At 50.1% G+C, this 17,965-nt stretch overlaps 1 protein-coding gene across 1 annotated transcript in view; it reads left to right on the forward strand.

Annotated features, from left to right (window-relative positions):
* LOC103345127 (ATP-binding cassette sub-family A member 13) overlaps window positions 1–17,965 on the forward strand; it is a 302,255-nt gene that overhangs the window by 197,979 nt on the left and 86,311 nt on the right. The window contains exons 36-39 of the mRNA XM_089315631.1: window positions 2,178–2,334; window positions 6,798–7,051; window positions 10,315–10,507; window positions 13,624–13,733. Of these exons, the coding sequence (XP_089171757.1) occupies window positions 2,178–2,334; window positions 6,798–7,051; window positions 10,315–10,507; window positions 13,624–13,733 (714 nt within the window). The remainder of the gene's footprint in view (window positions 1–2,177; window positions 2,335–6,797; window positions 7,052–10,314; window positions 10,508–13,623; window positions 13,734–17,965) is intronic.

The following is a 17,965-nucleotide window of genomic DNA, read 5'->3' on the forward strand; positions in this document are numbered from 1 at the left end:
AAGCATGGAGTGGCCCGTCCTCTCCTCTTCCGCGGTGATTTTGGTTCGATTTAATTCTGCTGCAGAACCACTGGCTGAAGCTGCCCGCCCTTCCTGCGCTCGGATAGTTTTCCTGTACTCACGTCCTGAGGGCCGGTTGCTGTTGAGTGAAGTCCTGGAAGCTGCGATGTTGTGTATAAAATTACTTTTACGGTCCAAGCAGAAGGCTGTGCCTCTGCACCTGCAAGGCACCCAGTATCGCAGGCTGCACGCTACCATAGCAACCATCTGGAGGCCCTAGCGCCTGTGCCGTGCTCGCAGAGTTTCAGGACCTTCAGGAGGTAACAGGTCGGGGCCCTGGAGTACTTCCGGTTCCGCGGGCAAGCACTGGAGGGTGCAGAGACCACGAGGGCCCCGTGTGCGTGGGCCACCTGGGGACGGTGGGGATTGTGAGTCAGGGACTTTGCTGAGGTTCGGAGCTGTCACTCAAAGTGCCAGTTTCTTTAAAGTGATGCACTTGAGGGTGACAGAGCTGAGGGTCTGCATGATGGAGGCTGGCTCTAGGATTGTGGGGGAAGAAGGAACAAAGCAGGGGTTTTGTTCTGAGGCATTTGGGCGGTGTCCTGGATGTCAGTGTCAGGGGGCTGCAGAGCTGACTGCTGGGCGTGGCCCTTCCCGTGCCGGCTGTGGATGCCCGGCTGTGGGGTCTGCTGTCAGATCAGGATCGTGGCGCGGGCTTCTGGGTCGTGGGAGTCAGTGCTGAGGGTGCAGGGGGCCACTTGATGGCCACTGCAGGGGCCTCTGGGGGGAGGGGTGTCCACTGCAAGTTTCCTGCCTGATTTTGATGCAGGCAGCTTCCCAGACTCTGCTGTCCTCTAACCCTCTCAGTAACCACCAGGTGTTGCTCCTGACTCACCCAGGAGCGCCCCCTTGTGGGAGACAGGGGAGGTCAATCATGTGCACGCCACACCCCATGCTGCTGCTCCTCTGCCAGGGGGCTTCCAAATGCCTCCGGAAAATGGAATTTAAGGCTTTTGTTGTTGTTGTTGTTGGTTCAAACAATACATAACACATAGAAAATGCATATTATGCAACAACCATACATGGATTTCAAAAAAATGCACCAAAAATAACATCATACCTTTTTTTAAAAGATTTATTTTATTTATTTGAAAGAGTTACAGAGGGAGAGGGAGAGGGAGAGGGAGAGGGAGAGGGAGAGGGAGAGGGAGAGGGAGAGGGAGATGGAGAGGGAGGTCTTCCATCTGCTGGTACACTCTCTAAATGGCCGCAATGGCAATATCTGGGCCAAACTGAAGCTGGGATCCAGGAGCTTCCTCTGGGTCTCCCATGTGGGTGCAGGGGCCCAAGGACCTGAGCCATCCTCCACTGCCTTCATAGGTGCATTAGCAGGGAGCTGGATCAGAAATGGAGCAGCCGGGACTTGAACTGGCCCCCATACGGATGCTGGCACTGCAGGCAGGGCTTCAGCCTGCCCCCCACAGCACCAGCCAACTCATACCTCTTTTAAAAAAGGAATGTATTTAATGCTAGAGTCTCAGGGTCACAGTAAATTGCATGCTGACTGCTACAACACAATTCTCATTAATTCTCATATTAACACGATGTGATGCAGTAATACAAAGAGAACAAACTCAATGTAGTTCCTCTCTTCAATCCCCAAAATAGAATCTTCCCGTCCTCCCTCCTGTCGGTCTCCCCCTCCTCCTTGCTCCTTTTTGATTTTTGAGATGCCTTGTTTTTAACTTACATTATAGTCAGAGGCTTAATACTACACTAAATAAATAGTAAAAAGCAAAAATATATAGTTCAGTGGGAATATGGACAAGGACTATAAACAGCAATCTGGTAAAGACGTCCGTGTCACCTGTATGCAGTCGCTTGTTAAATGATCACAGGTCACCAGCACTAAAGCGGTACATTTCTGCTAACAGCTGGTTTGACAGACATAAAGCAAACTTTGAAAAACCATATTTTCTGCAGTCCACGAACCTTGTATCCTGTGGAAGCCCTGAGGAGAGCGAGCGAAGCACTTCCGCTGCAGCACCGGGGGATGTGCTGAGTCAGGTGTGCCTCTGGCCGCTCAGTGGGAAGCCGGCAGGCCACAGGATCACACCCGTAATCCGGTCGGTGCGCAGGTCGGTGCCGCAGCGTGGATGTCTTGCCCTGCTTTTCAGATACGCAACGCTCCCGTGGATGTACCTGACGTCCGGCCTCTTCTCCAGCGCGGACGTGGCTCTCATCTCCTACATCTCGCTGAATTTCATCTTTGGCCTGTGCACCATGCTCATGACCACCGTGCCCCGGCTCCTGGCCATCGTGTCCAAAGCCCAGGTTGGTCCAAGGTCCCAAGTCTTCCCCACCCCCGCCAATGAACGATTGAGAGCAGAGTGTGGATGCCCGATTGTTTTGTCGCTTTTCCAACTGGTATCCGACACCATCTGCCGTCTGCAAGCTGTGGAGAGAGAAACTGATCCTAATGAACAGCACCACATCTGTCATCGTAAGAGCCACGTCCCAGCTGCGCCACCGTCGGCACAAATGGAGCTCAGTTTCCCCTGCTCCCCTGGTGAGGGGAGAGTGTGAGGGTGTTGGCTGCTACACCCACACACCCCCACACCCACACACCCACACACCCACACCCCCACACCCCCACACCCCCACACCCACCCCCGCCAGCTCCTCACGCAGTTTGCTGATGATCCGCTGGAGCCGGTTTTGTTTTGCTGTCGTCTGAGCGTTGGAGAAACGTCAGGGCACTTTTCAATTGTTGGAGCAAACGTGGGACCCGTGGTTGGGAGCAATCCTCCTGGGAGGGAGGCGCCTCTCTGCAGTAGACTGCTCCTGTCTGCCGGTCACTCTGGGGTCTCTGCTCCAGCTGCTGACCGACCCTGTGAGTCTGCTGCTGTGTCCCTTCCTCTCTGTCTCCTCCCCAGGGAGGCTGACCTCAGCAGGTTGTGGCCTCTGTATTAACCCGTCTTTCAGTCCCTGGTCTCGCTGCACCACCTGCAGGAAGGGACTCCAGCCTTCGCGCCCTCCTCCGCCCCTGGATTTCAGCCCTTCCTGTTCTCTGCTCTGACGACTCTGTTCTCTTGGGGCTCCCTCTGGTTGCCGTGTGCTCTGCTTCCTGAGTAGCTCCAGGTGCCGCATTGACTCATGGGCTGAGACCACCTGGGGAAAGTACAGGTGTGGGTGCGGGACTGATGCACACAGCTGGACCTGTAGGGCACGACAGGCCTCCAAGGTTGGCCAGGCGGATCTCTGCTTGTCCTCGTGCCGCATGTCTGTACAGAGGCACCCACGTGTGTAAGCGTCCATTACGCAGTCAGTGAAGGAAGCCGTCTATTCCAGTGGGTTTGCAGGTCTACTCCAGTCATGCGCCCGCCTCTGGATAGAAGGGCTGAAGAGCAGTTAATTGGCGTTGGCTTGAGGAGAGTGTGAAAGCAGCAGAGGCAGCGCGTGACTTCCTCCCTCCCTGGCAGGTCTTCAGGATGACCCAGCCGCGGCTGTCACGTGTGAGCTATGCGGAGAGGGAGATGGGACGCAAGGTGGAGGGTCCCTGTGTGAGGAGCTCAGATGCAGAGGGCTGCTCTAGGGGGTGGGCTTGCAGGGGAGGGGTCAGCTCCAAAGGGAGAGCAGTCAGGAGCCTTCCCACCCACACAATGCCAAGAGTGCGGCGTGGAAAGGCCTGGTGACCTCAGTCGCGGGCAGCCCTGCTCCCTGGACAGACACCGGCAATGCGCTGTTAGCAGAAACGTCAATCGGAGTCACCTGGGAGAAATAGTAAAAGACGTTTCAGTAGTTTGGCAAAATCTTTCTTTTCCTTTGTTCTTTGATATTCTTTGCAAAAGAATATTGACACTGCTAAAATATTCATTTTACATTATTTCAAGTAGTCGTTGGTAAGTTATGCCGCGGTAAGCCCTTCAGGAATTAATGAAGCCAGGAAGGCAACTGGGCTCCCGGCCACCCCTGTGTTACCATTGCACATGCAAACTGCAGTGTGGGTGCCCCGCTTGCTGCTGCCAGCCGCCGTGTGTGAGGTGGCCAATTCTAGCATCAATGTCGATCCCCACAAATCCATGGTTTGTTCTGTAAATTTGTGCAGCTCCCTGCCCTCATTGTGTGAACTCTTCACCTCAGCACCCATGCATGGCAAGCACTTTTGTTCATAGTTTTATAAAGACCATCGTGAGTTTCTGGAAATCAGATAGGAGCATTTAAAAAATTTTGAAATCTAGGCATATAAGACATCTTCATGGACAATGTATATGATGAAAAGGCTATGCAAAAATATTTTTTAAAACTTTTGAAGATTTATTTATTTGAAAGGCAGAGTGGCAGAGAGAAGAGACAGAGATCAATCTTCCATCCACTGACTGGTTCACTTCCTAAATGGCCACAACAGCCAGGGCTGGGCCAGGACAAAGCCAGGAGCCAGGAGCTCCACCTGGGTCTCCTCTGCGGATGGCAGGGGCCCAGGTACCCGGACCATCGTCTGCTGACTTCCCAGGCACGCTAGCAGGGACCTGGACTGGAAGCAGAGCAGCTGGGCTCAAACTACTGCTCTGATATGGATGCCAATGATGCGGCTGTGGCTTAGCCTGCTGTGCCCCCACCCTGACTCGGCCCCCCAATTTTTATTTCAAAATAAATAACTTTTAATTCCATGAACCTTTGAACTACTTTGTATAAATAAAGTTGTCATTATTAATATGTCATTTCCCTAGTTATTAGTTTGAGTTAAAAATACAATATTCTGCTATTTCTGTTATCACCAATAATAGGAAATTCTTTAATTTGATAGATTACTTGATCCAGGGACATATCTTACAAAGAGTGGGGTAAATAAACCCCTTAAGGATTGGTTGGTATTTATAACTAGTGGCAGGTAGTCAAGTAAATCTATGGGGAAATTAAATGGAGTTTTGTACTTTATTGTCTATGTGCAAAGCCAATAAAGCACAATAGGACAATAAATGCCCTTAAAAGTGGTTATTGAATTCCTGCTGCCCCAAACCACATTATTCAAAACTGCATTTAACCCGGTCAAAAGTTTGCAGCATAGGAAAATCTGCACATCAGTATGAATATGATTGACAGCCCTGTCAGTTTATTCTCTGATGCTATGACGTGCATTGTTGTGCATTGTGTGTACACACTGTGAAGATTTGGTGCCTTAAAAGTTAGGTCAGTTGCTGAGCTGACATAAGAAAGAAAGATTATAAAGTGTGGACTGATTCCTCGTACTTCCATAGCCTTGCTGGTTTAGCCATTGCCATTCACGTGGCCGTTCTGGGTGGAATACTCTAAAGCAGCCACACGAAGCCTGGTGTTCAGCTCACGTGTCAGCGCTGTGTCGAAACGCCTCCAGCCTGTGCTCCTTGGTGGAAAGGTCTCCTTCTGGGGACCGGACGGTGGTGGATCAATCCTGTCCCCGCCGCGGTGTGACTGCACGCCTGTCAGCCCCTGGGACTGCGTTTCCTCAGTGGTCACTGAGTGAGTCCCTGGCACCTGTGCACTTCCGGGTGGGATGGACTGTGATGACGCGCAGTGCAGCTGGAAGCACGCAATAGCCTGCACAAAGCATTTAGTGGACACATGATTGCACTGTAATAATTTTAATCTCATTAGACAATAAAATTAATGCCTACCAGATGGTACAGACAGTAAAACTAGGGTAGATGTTGACTTTTTAGAACATTCAATTAAGCTATATTCAAACACACATGCCATCCTACATTTTTTATTTTCTCTGGAATTCTGTCCTAGCTGTTCTGTTCCTATCATCTCCTTATTCATGCTTGTTCTTGGAACACTGCCTAATTCTGTGTTTAATAACAACAACTACATATATTTTATGCTTACTGTATGTTAAGAATAAAGTTCGCAGAACCAACGGCAAAGGAAGACCTTTCTCTCTGTCTCTCTCTCTCACTGTCCACTCTGCCTGTCAAAAAAGTAAAAAATAAAAATAAAAAAAATGTTCACAGCCACAGATTCTAGAATTACTGACTCCAAACACTCACTCCGCCTTGTAACTGATGTTACCTGCATGTCTTCGCTTAGGCTGCTATAGCAAAATCCAGAGACTGGGTGACGTAGACCATAGCATTTACTTCTCACAGGTCCGCAGGCTGCAAGTTCAGGGTCCAGGTGACTTCAGTTTAGTTCTTGATGAGAGCCCTGTTAGTGGCCTGCAGGTGCTGGCTTCTCACTGTGTCCTCACACAGAGGGGAGAGCCCTCTGGTGTCTTCCTCTTTTTGTAAGGGCACTGATTCCACCCTAGGATCCCCACCCTCATAACCTATGTTCACCAACTACCTCCTTCTCAGCGGGGTTTAGGCTTCCTGCAGCCCACAGCATCATACCATTTGGTCACCCAAGTGCATGTCTCTGCATTCAAAATGCATTAATGCCCTACCAACAGCCCCCAAGACTCAGCTAATCCCAGCACCAACTCTAACTTCAGTGTTTGGCTAACTATCACCCCAGGTGTGGTGCATCCTGGGGCACAGCACTGGCTGGCTGTGAACCTGTGAAAGCAAACTCGAACCGTGGACGTAATCAGTGGACATTCCCATCCCACAAAGGAGAACTAGGAAGGAAGCAGGCAGGTGCCACCTGCTCTTCCGTCTCGGGAATAATCCCCTTGGTGGGCGACTTCCTAAGGGTGCCACTGGGCAGCAGGGGTGGGGTCTGGAGTACAGATCGCCCAGGAGGAAAAGTGCCACTGCCGTCTGTTATGCACACAGGAGAGACTTTGAGTTTGCTTTTTCCTCTCTCTCACTGTGCAGAACCTGCAGAACATCTATGATGTCCTCAAGTGGGCCTTCACTATTTTCCCCCAGTTCTGTCTGGGTCAAGGCTTGATTGAACTCTGCTACAATCAAATCAAGTACGACCTGACCCACAACTTCGGCGTGGATTCCTACGTGAGCCCCTTCGAGATGAGCTTCTTGGGCTGGATCTTTGTGGAACTGGCCGTGCAGGGCACAGTGGTTCTTCTGCTGAGGATCCTGCTGCACTGGGACCTCCTGCGGCCATCAAGGTCGGTCCTGGGGGCTCCTTCTGAGGGGCGTCTGCTCCCGGATAAAGGGAGGGCCGTGGAGGTTGCAAGACCAGAAGTCGTGTGTTACAAAGGATCCAGTGAGCGTAGTTTTAGTTTCCTTTTAACTCTGCTTGGGGCAAGCCACAACACAGGAAGGAGGATTTTAAAAGGGAGATGCCAGTCTATGAGATAATCTTCCCAGTTATTTATTTGCCTCAGTGCATTTTCCACTGTGGAATTCCTCAATTTCCAGTATTTCGTAGCACGTAAGGTGAATCTGGTTGGCACCATAAAGTAATTTTATGACTAACACTGCCAGCTCCTGGCAGCGGGACGATAACCACAGGTCCTGTTGCTCTGGTTGTGAGAAGTTGAAAGTCAGACGCACAAGGTGTAGGTAGCCGTGCAGACACACGATACGATAGCATGTGCGTGCACACACAGACACGCATGCCTCCTATTATGGGGTTTGGGATGGCTTTGCAAGGATGTCTGCGAGATGTTGGGGTTGAGAAACACACCTTCATCTGAGAAAGGAAATTAAGATCCAAGCAGAAACGTGTAAAATGCGATGGATTTACACAGACTGAACACATTCATGTAAGCCCTTCTCAGATTCACAAATGGGACACTCGCGGCATCTCCCACGCTTGCTCCTCTGGCCAGGCAGTAGCCACTGTAACGGCTGTCTTGTTTCTAGCTCCCTTGACTCATTTCGATATTTTCGAATGTTATATGAATGACATCATATAACATATAGAGGGGCTTCAAAAAGTTCATGGAGGCCGGCGCCGCGGCTCACTAGGCTAATCCTCCGCCTAGCGGCGCTGGCACACCGAGTTCTAGTCCCGGTCGGGGCGCCGGATTCTGTCCCGGTTGCCCCTCTTCCAGGCCAGCTCTCTGCTGTGGCCAGGGAGTGCAGTGGAGGATGGCCCAAGTGCTTGGGCCCTGCACCCCATGGGAGACCAGGAGAAGCACCTGGCTCCTGGCTTCGGATCAGCGCGGTGTGCCAGCCCCGGCGGCCATTAGGGGGTGAACCAACGGCAAAGGAAGACCTTTCTCTCTGTCTCTCTCTCTCACTGTCCACTCTGCCTGTCAAAAAAAAAAAAAAAAAGTTCATGGAAAATGGAATTAGAAGATGAATTCACTTTGGCACAAAATTCTTCAAAATCTTTGCTTGTGTATTCATTAGTCGCTGGCTATACTTCCTCATCACCCGCATGTGTGTCTGTGGAATAAGCTATTTGTCTAATGTAGTTTCAGAAGTGGAAAAATAATACAATAATACAAGGAAATGAGCCCGAGATGGTGGATGCTGCCAGTACAATTTTTAGTATCCTTTTTATTTTAACATCATTTCAGTCGCAAAACGTTGTAAAATTAGTAGAGAAAGTTCCTGTTAGCTTTCACTCAACTTCCTGCAGTGATAACAGGATAATGTGTTGCAGCCAACGTCACCCCAGGAAAGCGAGGGAAGTGGTCTTGGCCTAACAGCCCTGCACACACAACGGTGTTTCAGTCCGCAGTGGGCCATGTACACAAGCTCCAGTGGAGCTGGAAAGTCCCTGCCTAGCCTCACAGCGCAGTGTTCCTGCTGTGAGCCCTCCACTGCACGGCCAGTCACGTGAGGACACAGCACACGAGCTGTGCACGGTGCCTGAGACGGAGATGAGCCTCCGGGACTGTGCACTGACTGTGTGTCTTTCATTATCTCAGAGCGCGTCCACAGTGCTGTTACTGTGTGCCAGCTGTCTTGCCTGGCCTGGAACCTCACACACATCCAGTTTACCGTGTTGTTAAAAAAATTCTTGATTTGAGAGATAGAGACACGAAGAGAGAGGGAGGAGGATTGGGCACGAGTGCTCTCGTCCACTGACTCACCCCACAAGTGACTGTAGTTTCTGTGACCAGGGCTGGAGCCAGGAGCCGGGAACTCACTCCCAGGCCTGCCGTGGAAGTGAGAGGAACCGATCACCCGGGTCATCACGGCTGCTCTCCAGGAAGCTGGAGTCGGGAGCTACAGCCGGGATTCAGTGTGCGATCCGTGTGTCAACTGCTAGGCTACATGCACCCCCCGCCCCCTGCACCTGCCTCTTGTGTGCTTTATATAATCTCAATGATTTGGTTTTCCATGGCCCTGGGAGCAAAAGGCTATAATTTATAGATATATATATGTGTGTGAATATCTCTGTATAATACCCTAGATGTGTAGTAGCCTATATCACCCAGGGTTTTGAAAGTAAACGCTGTGGTGCTTTGCACAATGAAGAAACTGCCTGATGAGCCTTTCTTGGGATAAGTCTCTGCTGCTAAGCAGTGCGTGACTGCGCTCCCATTGTCTGTGCATCGTTAATCATTAGAATGTTGGCATGTCACAGTTTACAGCGAAATTGAAAATTTTTTGAAAGTTAAAATGCACCAGACTGAAAATCATAAAGAAGACTGAAAAGTGAGCAGCTCAGACTTAGGGAGTCGGTCAGTTACAGTTGAAGATTGCATTTATATTCACCTGGCTTATCAAATGCTTTGATAAGGTGTTGCACACAGTGTTGGCTAGACAACCCTTTTATGCAAGCCAATATGTTAAAAACACTATATCTGCATACCTTTATAAATAGTCTATTTTATTAAATACTGATTACCAAAAGTGCTTTCAAAAGCTGATGCCTTTATAGAGACGGGCGGTTGGCATGGTGGATAAGTTGCTGATTGGACACCCACTTCCCGTATTGAGGTTCCTAGATTGAGTCCCGGCTCCTCTGCTTCTGATCCGGCTCCTTATGAACATGCACCCTGGGGGAGAGCTGGTGAAGGCTCGAGTACCCTGGTCCCTGGCACTCACATGGGGGATCTGGACAGAGTCCAGGCTCCCGGCTTCAGCCTGGCCTGGCGCTGGCTGCCGTGGACATTTGTGGAGTAAACTAGCAAACGAGAGATATTTCTCTTTTTCTCGGTGTGTCTCTCTGGCTGTCAAATAAAATGAAAATATAAAATTTTAAAAGTTGAAGGCTTACAGCAACGTGATTTTTTACATTTAGCACAGCTTATTCATAAAAGCAGAAACTAGCTGTGGTTTGCTGCTGATCCATTTTGGTGTCTTTTAGGCATATACACTTTCCTTTAAAGTAGGGATGCGATTGACACTTGCCTGTGACCAGGAGCCCAGATGGCAGAGCAGACGCCACAGGGACCTGCGGGCGGTGCTCTGCTGATCCGATCCCAGCGTGGTTCCCAGCGTGAGTTAACCGGTTTCTCCTCTCCAGGGGTCCCTCTACCCTCCCCAGCACCGGCAGGTCTTCCAAGGATGTGGATGTTTGGAAAGAGCAGCTGAGGGTGTCGGAGGGCAGGACAGAGGGAGACCTCCTTGTGCTGCACAACCTTAGCAAACGCTACGGCAGCTTTTGCAAGAAGACGTCTGCCGTGCAAGGCGTCAGCGTGGCCATTCCGAGGGGAGAGGTACAGAGCTCTGTGTGCATCCTCTTGTGTAACTCCCCTTGTCGGTCTGCTTGTGTTCTTGTCAGAAGGTGGGAAATCGCAGCTACCAGCAGCCGTCAACCTCGGGAGTTCCTGCCAGGCCCCTAGAAGCAGAGCCTTCACTGAGGGTCTGCTGGCGCTTTTCATAGCAAAAGCTTTGCTGACTGGTTGTTTCCTGATTTTAAATGTCTCACGTGGTTGGGCAGTTTTTACTGGTTTGGTCAATGGGGTGGCTTTTTCTTTTTCCTCCTGTGACTTGGAGTTGACTTCTTTGGTTTCTGATTGAGCCCATTTAGCAAAATGCGGCTCTGGGGACATCGTATACCACGGCAGTGGCTCAGACTCTTTCACGGATCTGGAAGGAATTCCAGTAGGCACCTTTCATACACGTCGGTAGCGCATAAAGGGATAGCAGCCGTAGAAACGATTACTGTTGGCCAGCGCCGCGGCTCACTAGGCTAATCCTCCACCTAGCGGCGCCAGCACACTGGTTTCTAGTCCCGGTCGGGGCGCCGGATTCTGTCCCGGTTGCCCCTCTTCCAGGCCAGCTCTCTGCTGTGGCCAGGGAGTGCAGTGGAGGATGGTCCAAGTGCTTGGGCCCTGCACCCCATGGGAGACCAGGAGAAGCACCTGGCTCCTGGCTTCGGATTGGTGCAGCGCCGGCCATAGCAGCCATTGGGGGGTGAACCAACAGAAATGAAGACCTTTCTCTCTCTCTCTCTCACTGTCTAACTCTGCCTGTCCAAAAAAAAAAAAAAATACTGTTAATTAAACTTAGAAATAAAAGAGCACCTTGCCTTTGTATTGCTACCAGCTCCTGAGAAACTCAGAGCAGGTTTCCTTGTCATCCGTGGGCTGAGAGTGGGCATGTCAGAGGGGAGGATTCTGAGGCCAGCGCCCAGCCTGCGCAATCCCGGCAGCTCCTGATAACCTGGACGGTGGCTCCTGGGAGCATAGGAGCCAACGTTACGGGGAGATCCCGGGGCAGCTCCTCCTCACCGCCGCTCGGCTGGCGAGGCAGCCTCACCCAGCTCGCTGATTCTTCACCTTCTTTGGAAATCAGCACCCGCCTTGCCACTGCCTCTCCAAGTTGGGTTTCAGCTAAAGGGTAGGGGAGAGACTTGGACAGATGCGTGAGAACGGCGACGAGTGTCTGCAATGATCCAAGATGCCCGTTAGAGCTGGAGTCTGTCCTCCCAGGGTTCATGAGCGTCACAGCTCGGGCAGGCACGTGGAAGGTGCCACACAGGAGCCCATGCCCGGGACCCCTGTTTACGCTTCTGTGGCCCTCGGAGTAGTCACTCGGGGGAGAAGGTGCCTGATGCTGGGTGTGAACACAGAAGGTGAGATCACCTGTAGAACTGACATCGGGATCGGCCCACACTGAGTCAGGAGTGGATTTCAGTGGACAAAGGAGTGTACAAAAGCTGTTGTCACAATACTTACATATACAGCGAGGAGTGCAGGGAGGGTGGAGATGGAATACTTTTAGAAAGCCGGTATGTAGGGGCTGGTGCTATGGCATAGTACGCTAAACCTCTGCCTGCGGCACCGGCATCCCACATGGGCGCCAAGTTTGTGGCCTGGCTGCTCCTCTTCTGATCCAGCTCTCTGCTACGGCCTGGAAAGAAGCAGGCCCAGGTGCTTGGGCTCCTGCACACATGTAGGAGATCCGGAAGAAGTTCCTGGCTCCTGGCTCTGGACTGGCCCAGTTCTGGCTATTGCGGCCATTTGGGGACTGAACCAGCAGAGGGAAGACCCCTCTCTCTGTCTATAACTCTACTTCTCAAATAAATCTTTTTAAAGCAAGAAATTATAAATATATTTGTATATATTTTAAGTCAGAATTGGGTGGGGGGAGAGCATCCATCTTCAGGTTCGCTCCCCAGATGGCAATGACGGCCAAGATTGGGCCAGGCTGAAGCCAGGAGTCGGGAGCTTCTTCCAGGTCTCCCACATGGGTTCAGGAGCCCAAGCATTTGGGCTGTCCTTCTCTGCTTTTCCGGGCACCTTACCAGGGATTGGAAGTGGAGCAGCCAGGACTTGAACAAATGCCCATATGGGATGCTGGCGCTGCAGACAGCGGCTTAACCTGATACGCCACAGTGCTGGCCCTGAGAAAGCACTTTAAATATACAGATGTGAAATCAGGAAAAAAATTCCTTTTAAGATTTATTTATTTATTTGAAAGTCAGAGTTACATAGCGAGAGGAGAGCCAGAGAGAGAGAGAGGTCCTCCATCTGATTGTTCACTCCCCAACTGGCCGCAATGGCCGGAGCTGTGCCGATCCGAAGCCAGGAGCCAGGAGCTTCTTCTGGGTCTCCCATGTGGGTGCAGGGGCCCAAGAACTTGGGCCATCCTCTACTGCTTTCCCAGGCCAGAGCAGAGAGCTGGATCGGAAGTGGAGCAGCCAGATCTCGGACCGGTGCCCATATGGGATGCTGGCGCTCAGGCCAGGGCGTTAACCCGCTGCGCCACAGTGCCGGCCCCAGGAAACTAATATGATACGAGTCCCAGTGAATATTAGAGGGTTTCAGAAAGATTATGAAAAATGTCTGTTTTGAAAAATCTATGCATGAGTTTAAAAAATCATTTTGCAGCAAAACATCTTTTAAAAATTTAATTTTCCATTAACTTTTTGGAGTCTTTTTTTAATTTTAATTTTTTTAAAAGTTTTGTTTATTTGAAAGGCAGAGTTACAGAGAGAGGTCTTTCATGTGCTGGTTCACCCCCTAAATGACCCCAACAGCCAGGGCGGGGCCAGGCCAAGGCCAGGAGCCAGGAGCTCCTCCCAGGCCTCCACGTGGGTGCAGCGGCCCCGCCCCTTGGGCCACCTTTCCCAGCTTTCCGAGGCCACCAGCAGGGAGCTGGGTCAGAAGTGGAGCAGGATGCCGGGACCAGGGGCCTAACCCACGGCACTTTTATTTTCTGTTCACGATTTGTTGGAGTCTACTCTCCTCTCACGGAGCTTCCACGGTGAGGTTTCTTGTCTTCAGCAGCACTGAAGGGCCGGGTGCCCCAGGGCCAGCGGGCTGTCCCCCAACAGCACCTGTCGCGCTGAGGGCTGATGGAGCGCACTCTCTTCTTCTCTCCGCAGTGCTTCGGGCTGCTGGGCGTGAACGGAGCGGGGAAGACCACCGTGTTCGGCATGCTGACGGGCGAGGTCGGCCTGAGTTCGGGGCGCGCTGTGGTCAGGACGCCCGCGGGGTAAGGGCCGGCTCCCTCGCGTGTGCCCTGGGTAGGTGGGCGAGGCTGGAAAACTCAGTGGCTCCGTACCTACCGCCCCGCGCCACCCTTCCCGCCACAGCTGCGGCCCGGGAGGGTCCCGAGGGCCACCACGTGTCCCTGCGTCAGCGAGGCTGGGAGGGTCCCCAGGGCACCGCGTGCCCTAGGATCCGACAGCTGACCGCTGGCCGGCTGCGGAGCGCGCCCTGGGTGTGCCGGCTGTGGCGCACACACTGAGGTCCCAGAGAGCGGGGCCCGAGCCCTGTGCGGAGCCGTCTCCGCCCTTGTGGGAGGCACAGGTGGCCCCTGGCGCGGTCAGCCTGCGTCGGCGTGGCCGGCCGGGCACCCTCCGCGCGCACGCGTGCACCCCGTTCGTTGGGTGGAGTGTCGCCCCCGGGTGCCCTGCGTCTGGGCGAGGACGGCCCTGCCCTGAGCCTGGACGGCCCGCACGCTGCCCGCAGCTGTTCTGGTCATCTGCATAGCGAAGCAGCTCCGGGCCAGGAGCCTGAGCTCCGGGTGTCCGTTTCGGGGCGTCTGCGTAGCCCCAGGTGTGGGTTCTCGCTCAGGAGGACCCCTGGGCGGGGGACGCCGCGGGGCTGCCTCGGAGATTGCGGAGCGAGAGCCCCGGACCCCTGTTTGCGCTTCTGTGGCCCTCGGAGTAATCACTCACCCGGGGGAGCGTGTGCTCCTTGAAGGGCATCCCAGACGTAGGCCCGCTGCCTGGTTTCGTCTGCCTCCTGGGGCCCTGGAACCGTCCCTGATCCCTGCGGAGAAAACGTGCTTCCTTTCGGCTCTCATGGGGGTCGTGTGGAGTAATTTCTAGAAAAACAGCATCGTCATTCTTTGAATCAACAAATATGTAGTCCCTGCCTGTGAGGAACCAGGCACCAGGAGGGTAAAAATCTCCCTTAATTCTAAAATCCACTGTTACTAGTTGCATGTCTTTTCCCAACCTAATTTAATATATAAATACATATCTGATGTTTACATCCGATTTCTTACGTTATCTGAGTTTAAGTGAGTTTGTGTGGAAAGCGATATGCGTATTTCAAACACAGATGAGACTTAGAATATTTTTTGTCTCTCATTTGCATTTTTATTCCATAAGCATTTTATAATCTTAAGTAATTCTGATTAAAAGTTTCCGTTTGTGCATTTCTGATGCGCAGGGCACCTCACTGCTAGGTGATTTGAGTTCTCGTTAATTATGCTTGGACGAGTGCTACTCACATGTATCACATTTTTTATTTATTTACATTATTTGTTACATTTGTTAGTTGGTTTCCTTGCTGCTGGTTGCCTGTTTTGTCCCACACCTTTTTGTCTGTAATGTTGTCCGTCTGCTGTGTGCGTCTGGTGAGAGCAGGAGCTCTCGTGGGTCCTCGAAGCTCGGCTTCCTCCGTGCTCTGTATCTTGTGTTCTCTCTCAGAGGCTCCTCATGTTTAAACTGGGACGTCTACATGTACAGCTGTTCTCAGTTCTGATGGAGTTGATTTTACTGTTTTCTTTGTTGCTTCTTTTGGACTCAAGAAATTCTTTCCTTTTTTAAAAATTTTTTTCCTTTTTGATGCTGTAAAACTATTCTTTATATTTTCTTTCATAGGTATTTTTTACATTTATGTCTGATTTATATTGAATTTATATTTGAATATGTTGTATAGTTGAACTATAATTTGATTTTTTTCTGAAATACCATTTTCTCCACAAAATTTCTTTTGATGAGAAGCTCTTGCGTTGTCCACTGAGTTCTCAGATTGCCTGGGGATTGGTCTCAGTTCCTCTTGTTTTGTGTGGCATCCTGGGAGATCGTGTTGTTGGCTTCTCTTCCAGTTTGATTTCAGAATTGTTTGGACCATTTTAAACACTTCATTAGTACATTTTTAGAGGAATCATTTCATCAGACTCCATAAACAGTCATAATATTTGAATTTTGAATAGCATTATATCAGGCTTACACTACAAATTGAGATTTAATGTCTTTATGGTATTTTTGTCTGCCATGTTCTTTTTTGTAAAATTTTTACTTATTTGAAAGGGAGAGAGAGAGAGAGATTCCCATCTACTGATTCACTCCTCAGATGACCACAACAGCCAGGGATAGGCTGGGCTAAAGCTGGGAGTTGGGAACTCGGCTACTTGAACCCAAGTACTTGAGCCGTCACCTGCCTCTCGGTGCACCTTAGCAGGAAGCTGGAATCCGGCTCAGACCCAGACTAGAACCGGGATAAGGGATGGGTGTCGCACACTGCGTCTCAGTGGCTGTGTCAGATGCCGGCCCCTGCCTTACCCTTGACTATGGTTTATTCAAAGCACATAAATGCCGCCACTTAGTTTTTCAATTTTCTCTAAAGCCCTTGCATATCTTAGATTTATTCGTCCAGATCAGCCTGTGCGTATCAGAATATTTGCTTATCGTTGTTTGCTTCCTTCTGGCTGGATTGTCTTGTGGCTTGGGGTTCTTCTAGCCTAGGTTACAGGTGAGTTTGCTTTGGTTTTCTCTCCTTTCCGGGTGACACCCTCTGTGTAAGGGTTTCTGGCGTTTCCATCATTGGCTCCCTGCCCAGTGCTGGGCTTGGGTCCGTCTTGCAGCTGCATGAATTGCCCGTTTCCGGTGACAATGGCCTGGTCCTGGTCTTGCCTCTGTGCTCCGTGTGGACCGCACACACGCTTCTGTTAGCCCGCACAGCTTCAGTGGGCCTCTCCTCAGGTGAGGTGGGGCCTCCCTGTGAATCAGGCCTTGATTCTGTAAACCCTACCCCCCCACCCCCACCCCGGAAAAGCATAAGGTGCTTACAGTCCCCAGTTGAAATGTTGTTAGCAGCCCACGTGTTTTTGCAGCTTTCAGGCTGTTAAATTTTGTCATTCTTGTAATCCTCCAGCATACTTTGTTTAGTCCTGTTGTTTTCTTTCTGATTTAAATGCTTGTAAGTATCTTCTCATTAAAATAAATAACCAAGCCGTTAAGCTGTGAATATGCTGTTTTGTCCAGCTTTATTTCACTCCACAAATATATTAAGTGATAGATACTGTTTCTATCCTTATTCTCTAAATGATGAATATAATTTAACTTTTTCTCAAAATTTTTGTCATTTGCCCATTTCTCTACTTACAAGATTATATATATAAGTAAAAGAATTAGAATTTAAGAGGGAATAAAAACTATAAGGTTTTTTTTTCATCCCTGGAAGACTGACTCTCTCCTTTATAATTCCATCCTGTGATTTGTAAAAGAACTGGAAAATGAAATTCAAATCACTCTCTTGAAAGAAGAATAAATTTACATCCCCATAATGGCCTGCAAGTCCCTTATTATCCTACACGTCTGTGTAATTAGTTTAATTATAACTAAATCACACTTGCATTAATTATATTTTTAACCTTGATTATTTGTAATGTTAATTGCACATTGGTATTCAAGGAATTAAGTAGATGATTAGAAACACAATGGAATTTTTAACCACGTAGAGCTGGGATGCACCTTCCTGCCCATGCCCCTCATAAGTGACTCCTGTTTAATTGAAACGCATTGACTCAGTCATTCATGATACCAAGGTTCACTTTGTACCTTCTCTTAGGTCCTATTATCTGAAATAGTGCTTGTTTCTTGTTTAACTTGCTAATCTCCATTACTATATATCCTCAGACTCTTGAATCCACGTGTGTGTATCTACAGACGTATCTCAAAACCAGCCCTGTCTTTGGTTCCGAGTCTAGCAGGAACGTTGACAGAATGCAGGCCGGAGGTCTCGTGTGTTTTCACTGGCATGCAGAGGGAATTTGGGTTGCGCTGGCTAGAACATAAAGTCCTCGGTTTGCCGCAGTTACTACCCCTCCCTGTTGCCTCCCTCACTGTGCCATGAGATGTTTAGGTTAACTTTGGATCCCACAACCATTGCCATTTACAGCACCTGGACAAAAATGATAATCATAGCCATGTTTACTGTGACTCTCATTCACTAAGCATTAATCTGATCAATAAATACTGGAGCTTTAGAAGGAAGATAATATCCTAATTTTACTGACAAGGAATCTAAGATTCAGAAATACCAAATGGTTTGCCAGAAGTCAGACTTCCAGAAAGTGGTGGAGAATTCAAGTCCACATTTTCCCGCTCTAAGTCATGTGCTCTTCCCATCTCTCTCTCCATTTAGAGAAAACTCTCACAGTAACCACAGTCTGTCTCTCTACATGCACATAAATAAGTAAGCTTTTCT

Source organism: Oryctolagus cuniculus, chromosome 16 (assembly GCF_051225735.1).
Source record: "Oryctolagus cuniculus isolate XC-2025 breed Fujian yellow rabbit chromosome 16, ASM5122573v1, whole genome shotgun sequence".
NCBI classification, from domain to species: domain Eukaryota; kingdom Metazoa; phylum Chordata; class Mammalia; order Lagomorpha; family Leporidae; genus Oryctolagus; species Oryctolagus cuniculus.